Source organism: Clupea harengus, chromosome 3 (genome assembly GCF_900700415.2).
Source record: "Clupea harengus chromosome 3, Ch_v2.0.2, whole genome shotgun sequence".
NCBI lineage: Eukaryota > Metazoa > Chordata > Actinopteri > Clupeiformes > Clupeidae > Clupea > Clupea harengus.
The window spans coordinates 3783217-3790239 of NC_045154.1; the positions used below are offsets into that span (position 1 = coordinate 3783217).

At 38.9% G+C, this 7023-nt stretch overlaps 1 protein-coding gene across 1 annotated transcript; it reads left to right on the plus strand.

Moving 5' to 3' along the window:
• Nucleotides 1–228: 228 nt before the first annotated feature.
• Nucleotides 229–6199, plus strand: LOC116219030. The gene is made up of 10 exons (XM_042707488.1): nucleotides 229–395; nucleotides 1562–1634; nucleotides 1820–1880; nucleotides 1964–2000; nucleotides 2151–2305; nucleotides 2552–4829; nucleotides 4974–5034; nucleotides 5155–5282; nucleotides 5470–5542; nucleotides 5662–6199. Exons 1-10 carry the CDS (start codon nucleotides 378–380, stop codon nucleotides 5805–5807), a joined length of 3030 nt encoding a protein of 1009 aa, XP_042563422.1. The 5' UTR covers nucleotides 229–377; the 3' UTR covers nucleotides 5808–6199.
• Nucleotides 6200–7023: the final 824 nt, after the last annotated feature.

Here is a 7023-nt window from a genome sequence, read left to right on the forward strand (position 1 = left end):
GAAATGTTACCATGTATTGACCCCCCCCTACAAATAAATGGGATCTCCGCCCCTGGATAGTACAGTACAAGTTGTACACATTCTTATAGCAAGGTTCGTCTTCTTGGAATTTATTATCCGATACTGATCGGCCTATTTCATTATTGAATTGGAAATCATGAAATGCTAGTGTTCGTGCCTCATGGGCAGATCAGGGCATTGTGACGCATATGAGACGTTATTGTTAGATCATTAGGCACAGTAATGCCACGGTTATGTTTCAAGTCTTCTCACACAGAACTTAAAATTGACTGAGCAACACAATACTACAGTTCATCGTGCTATCGGCTTCGTATTTTAAAGGTTTGTTTGCGGACTCTGGTCTTCCCGATCTCACAATGTCGGAAAGAAACGAGGTAGGCCTAAGTAATAGTTTAATTTAAAAACCATTTGACTTAAGTCTTTTAGAGATATACATTTTTGACTATTTATGGCTTAAAAATGGTTAAAATGAGACAAAATGTCCCTCTCTGCTTAGGCCCCCCTGATTATTATATACCGGTATAATATATAAAAAAAGATTGCTAGTTTTGTGTGTGTAATTTAATTGAGCTATTTTGTGTCTCATTGATATGGGGCTTTAGTTTGTGGTGCCAGCTAATAAATTAATAAAAATAACAGCTTACTCAACAGGACTGTTTCTCTCGAAAGTGCAATTGACCAAATACCTTGGTTGTTTGCGGAGAGAGTGTTCAAAATGATAATTATTAACTATGGTAGTTGATCGCCAAGGCTTTCAGCAAACACACCCCAGGTCTATACTTGGTCAAGAAAATGTATGTATGAATAAATACAAAAGACAATATGAAATTAAAATGTCTTATTTATAACTGTCATAAGATCAGACATGTCTAATACGCCTAGTTACCATGACAGCAGAAGTTGCTAATTGTCATGATGACATGGCTGTATAGCAGTTTAGCATACAGGCATGTTGTCAAGACAGCTTAAAATTGTTAGTTGTCATGACAACCAGTTGTCATAGCAACACTTACAGGATGTTTAGGTCAATGTTGCCTGGGTGTTTCTAGGGTCTTTGTATAGTACTTAAGGTGGTTGCTATGGTCATTGCAAGTGTGTCGCTATAATAGTGGTTACTATGGTAGTTACCTGGGTGCTGCATTGGTAGTCAAGGTGGTTGCTAGGATGTTGGTATGGTAGTCGAGGTTTTTGCTATGGTGGTTGCTAAGTTTTCATGATGGCAGTGGTTCCTAGGGTGTTGCTAGGTTAGTTGAGGTAGTTGCTATGGTAATTTAAGTGGTTGCTAGGCTGGTTGCTAGGGCATTGCTAGGGGAGTCATGGTGGTTGCTAGGGTGCTGAGTGTCAGTAAGGAGAGAAAGAAGGATAGAAAGAGAGGGAGTGAAATGTTTGGCTATTTATGTTTATGTTGGAAAAACAAACAGACAGAAAGCAGGATATTGACTGAATAAGAGAGGATATGATTTGCATTTTATTCCAAAATCCTGAAGGGACTGACTGCTGAGAATTAACTGATGATTAATAACTATGTGTTTTCTCTTAGTCAAAGAAAAAATCTTTTGATGAATCAAGAGCTGAATGTAGTTCTACAACGAGGACCAAAAGGTTTGATGCAGGTAAGTCTATGCCAAATTCAGACATAAAAAGTATGTCAATAAAAGTAGTCAAAACGAGTTTTAGTACATAAAAGAACGTTTAATATCTAACAGTCAATACAAGTTCCTCTGTGCTCAAAGAAAACTGCTAAAATTGTCAACATGCCCTACCACACATCTTAAAAATAATACATGTGCTTTTTCAGATCTGGATCATATGAACCTCTCCCCCATGATACGCCACCTTGTGGAGAACATGACAGAAGAGTAAGAGACAAGTTTTAAAAAAATCAGTGTTTCTCGTGGGATAGTAAAGTTCCAATGTTCTAAAATTCTTTTCTCTTTTGCAGGCATTGGAGAATTGTCCGTGAGGCTCTATGTGTGCCTGTGAGTTTGATTTCGCCCACATCAAATCTTTCGTATATTACTGTTCGATTATATATGGAGGGTTGATTTGAATAGAAATTCTCTAATATTCTTTATTCTTTAATATTCCTCGCTGATGAAATACCTTATTGTCTGATTTCGTTTACTCAGAGGACCAAAGAAGAAGTTGGCCATCTTTGTGCTATCATAGTGAAGAAAGTAGTCCAGACTGCTCATTATTACCTGCTCCCAGTCCTCAGTGAAATTCTGGGTGTTCCTGCCGCATACGTATGTGGAATGACAAGATCAGGGCAACACACATTTTGGTATGTACAGTAATCACTGGAATTACTTGTTTATCATTTTATTTTCATAAAACACAAGATTTTACTGTTTATTACTCCCATCATCAGATGCAAACCTAAAGTAGCACTTCCCCACTGCAAATCATGCCCAAATAACATCCCTGTTGTGAATTAGCATGGTCATGTTTTAATTTAAGTGAACTATGTGTAAGTTCTGTGTAACTATGTGTTGTCAGTTATACATGTGGTCTTTATGCCTTGGAATAGGGTAAGCACCTCAGAGGCCAAGAGACCTGAAGGATCATCTATACGCCAAGGATCTCAGGGGATAACAAATGAAATGCTCTTGGCAGCAGCCAAGAAAGAAGTCGATGAGATTTTTCGAGAATCTGTCAGAATAGTCAGTGGTTTGGATCCAGTTGTGCCTGCCTTACCAGAGAGATATTCTTCCATCTCCGAAAAGAATGTGGATTTGACAGCCTCATGCACCATTAAGGACTTTGACTCTGGTCCTACTACAGCACCCATGATGGCTGAGGACGCTAAAGCCTCAGGACTATCACAATCCATCCCCTTGCTCAATCAGTTTACCGACACTGAATTTCAACAAAGGGCATCAAAGCAAGTGAGTGAGGTTTTGCTCAAAACTCTTGAAAATGAATCCCCAATTGAGGAATTTGCTGAAGATGACGAGGAATCAAACTCCAAAGCAGAAAGTCAAACAGACCTCTGTAGGGTTCATGCTATCTTTCCATCTGGTCCCCTGTCAGAGTCTCTTGCAGTTGATCTAGTTGATGATATTATTGAATCCATGAAGGACAAAGTCTCCTGCCAAGAGGTTTATTCAACATCATATGATGTTGTTGGATGTGTTATTGAAGGGATGAAAGATCTTTTGGAGAAAACACAAGCCCTAGGAACTGTTGTTCCAATGAAAAGGATCTACAGGACAACATGTCAAATAATGTTCAATGCAATTCAGAACATGGTGGGGAAATTGTTTTGCAAATCTTTTCACTCTGACAGTAAAAAGAAAATGACAGTGGCTTCTGCCATCAATGTCACTAGCAAAGCAATTGTGTCCATGCAGAGTGAACTTCCCGATCTCAAGACGGCAGGAAATCTAGAGCAGGTAGAGCTGATTGATAAGATCCTTAGTGCTATGTTGAATGAAGTACAAGTGATTGACATTGAAACAGAAACAGACAGGTCACAAAGCCCTGGATTGCCATTGTCACACTCCTCAGTATCATTTCACTCAGAAATAGATGACCAAACCAAACTCACCGGTACTGCTGTTCTCCCTGAAGTGTTTATCGAAAGGATTTCCCCTCTTCTGACGCATACTTTTGTTGACATGGATGCTGCTTCATTGTCTCCTGGATGTGTAAATGAAACCATCAGTAGTGTGTTAGACACCATCTTAGAATGGGAAAAATGTGTACCCATCACTGGAAGACTGGAGAAATTGATCACTGAAACACAAATAGGTCAATATTCCTATGATATTGCAGATCGAGTACATAAAACACTAAAAGGTTATCATGGTCTCCAGACCATTTCCGTGCCAGTTGGAAAGAGTCTTTCAGATTCTATGCTTTGCAAATTAACATCTAGAGCTGAGGGAAAGAATGAAATTCCATCAGAGTTCGTTTACAGTTATGTAGAGGAGGCTGTGAAGCGACTACTCCTGTCATGTTTGTTCCCCTCAGCATCTTCTGAGAATCAAGAACGTTTACAGAATAATCTAGAGACCTCAAAATCATCACCTGAGGTGTTTGGAAGTACAATGAACGTATTCACACAAGTGATGACCAACGAAGTCATGGTGGCACTCTCCACAGAGTCAAAGAAAAATGTTTCTTCTGACTTGAAGGAATTAGTTAAGGAGGATCAGAAACTCTTAGACAAACGGGCACAGGACACTAAAACTAGATCATCCACCACTAACTCAAACAATCTGCCCCCTCGTACTTTTGACGAACATACAGATTTGATGCAAAATAGTCAGTGTGAAGGAGTCGCCAGTTCATGTCACCTACGTCTGTTAGAGTCCAACAAGAAAGACTTTGCCTCCTTGGTCTCCATGCTGGTCATTCGACTCCTGAAGAAAGTCAATAGCTTACAAAAGGACATTGGCACCCACCAGGATGGACTTCCAGATAATGTGCTGGATATGTCCAGAGACTTGATTCAGAAGATTCTGTCTGAGCTCAATACAGCGTTTGGCATGACAGGCGATGAAACCTATCCTAAGGATGTGAATTTTCACCAGATTTACAGAAACGTTTACAAAGAACTTACTCGACAGTTTGGGTCTGAAGATGTGCTCCGTTTTGCCCTTGAATCACAAGATCAATCTTTTGAATCATCACTGGTAGAAACGCTAACAAAAGAGATAACAAAGACTTGTAGCCAAACCAGCATACCAGCTTCTACACATCTCCCTCCAATTCAACCTACAGTTGGACAAGACCAAGGAAAGGAAAAGACCAGGAACAAAATGTTTCCAGTTTGGCTCAAGATGCCAACAATCAAATCGAAGGTGGAGTATCATGCATATAATTTAGCTCATGGAGCTTTTTACTGTCATACTGTCATACAGCCATACTGTCTATTCACTACAATATGTACTGTACCCAGTTGTAGGGTATATCTTTAAGTTACTATATAACTATGTGTTCTTCAGAAACCAAAGAGAGGATCACAGAGTCTCCTTGTAAGCCAGGCCTCTCCTGTTGCAAACACTAGTAAGTTCATGGTGATATTTGAAGCAACACTTCAACTAGATCTAACTATGTTCATGTTTTTGCCTGCTATAAATTATCCGTTTGGATGAGGAGGATAAATCATTCCCTATTTTTTCACAGAGCTCAGTGAGACGCTGGCTCAGGTCACCAAGGCTCCTGTATCTGCTGGCCCACTGGAGATGCCACAGGAGGAAGAGACCGTAGGGTGCTGTTTCTTCAGGATGCCGAAATTTAAGTTCTCCTTCAAGGTGGAGTTTAGTTTCTATATGAGATGTTATTGTAATTTTAGACATTATGTGTACTAATGCTGATCAGAGAGGCTACTGAGTGAAGAACACATTGGTGTAACATGATCTGTGAGTATGCAGTTTAGATATTTATTTATTCATTACAATTTGAATCTGAAATGATTTAATCTCTCTCTTACTTTATCAGAAAATAAGGAAAGGTGCTAAAATTGGCCATTGTGACGATGATAAGTCCTTTGAAGAGAACATCAATGTCTCAGGTAAGTGAAACTGAAAGTCTGAACAGATAAACATACATTCATTCACTGTAACATTGAGTATTTACTAAGTAGACGTACTTGGAAAGTGTTGTTTTTTTTCTTCGCCATCTCTTTTTCAGCCTGTGCAACATCTTGTCAGACTCGGTTCAATGAGGCTACTGCTGAACTGACTGCTTCTGAGAGCCAAACTAAACTGGAAGAGACTGCATCTAGACTGACCAACACATCTACTCCAAAGATGGGACTGTCTCACCTAGCTGTTTAAGTCACCGACACAGCTCAATGATCCTTTGAATCATCGGATCCTCTAAGAACTCTTCGGTCCTTTCAACTACATTTTTTTGAACCCCAATCTGGCTATTTTAATTAAACGTATTATTGCATGCATATTGGTGTAACTTTGCCATTTGTTGGGTACTATAGGGATGACTACATACAGTGGCGCTGGGAAGCTTGTGAATCTGTTGGAGGTTCTTGAAAGTTCTTGAACAACAGCTTTTAGTTGATTTTAATCTCATATTAAAATATCAAATCATATGAATCTAACTGTGCTTAATTGTAAGATATGTCACAGGCTTGAAGCTGAAAGGTTAGCTTTGCATTGTGTTTTGATGAGAAGTTGAGATGTCGTAAATCGGCCAGATTGGAGTGCGCCCATGTTCTTAAGGTCTGAATTTGCGAGAAATCGTTGGTGATTCTACAGACATCCTCGGATTTAAATAATTATAATAATAATAATAAATACGAGAGTATTTGTATCATAAACAATTACGTTTCACATTTATAGTCATGATTCTACGAGGTATCGTGATGTCCTAACATAAATAAAAGCACTTCACAAACACTGCAAATGGCCTTGAATAAATAAATAAGCACTAAACTCAAGGGCGTGGATATAGCCATTGTTGTGTTGTCCAATAAAGAAACTGGTTGTCATTAACTTCTTTTATTGTCAACTCTGTTCGTCTAACATACATGTGACTTATCTCTGTACTTTCGCGGTCTCCTCTCCTGGCTTCCGTAGTTCGCGTTTCCTTAACTATACTACATATTCCTCCCTTTGTAGATTTATTCTATCTTTATCAAATACATTTTAAATCTATCCTGGTATAACATAACATTTCAACATGTAGACCTAGTCTCCAATTCTTAAAGTAAATTATATCTCATATTCTTAATTTCAAAGTTTTAAATCAAACAGTTCCTTAACTCTAACAAAGTATTCTGTTCCACAAAATTAAACATAAGACATTTCTTTCAAAAGAGTACATTCTTTGTCTTTTTTTTTTACAATCATGTTCTGAAACGGGCTGGTTTCCTGATAGCCCTCCCTGATCTGGTGGTTTAGGTTCTGGCACATTGACAGTCTCTTGAGGGGTTTCTACAGCAGGCTGATGCTGTGGATGTGGTGTATCCTCAGGTACTCTCATGTCCATGTTCGGTGTTGCTGGTTCGGGAATGTTAAACTCCAATGGGAAAGG

What these genes read in the sequence shown, in the direction of transcription:
- LOC116219030 (XM_042707488.1), top strand. An exon ending in TCAGGGCAACACACATTTTG is followed by an intron (nt 2,306 to 2,551) that starts GTATGTACAGTA and finishes GCCTTGGAATAG; the next exon opens with GGTAAGCACCTCAGAGGCCA. An exon ending in TGCCAACAATCAAATCGAAG is followed by an intron (nt 4,830 to 4,973) that starts GTGGAGTATCAT and finishes TGTGTTCTTCAG; the next exon opens with AAACCAAAGAGAGGATCACA.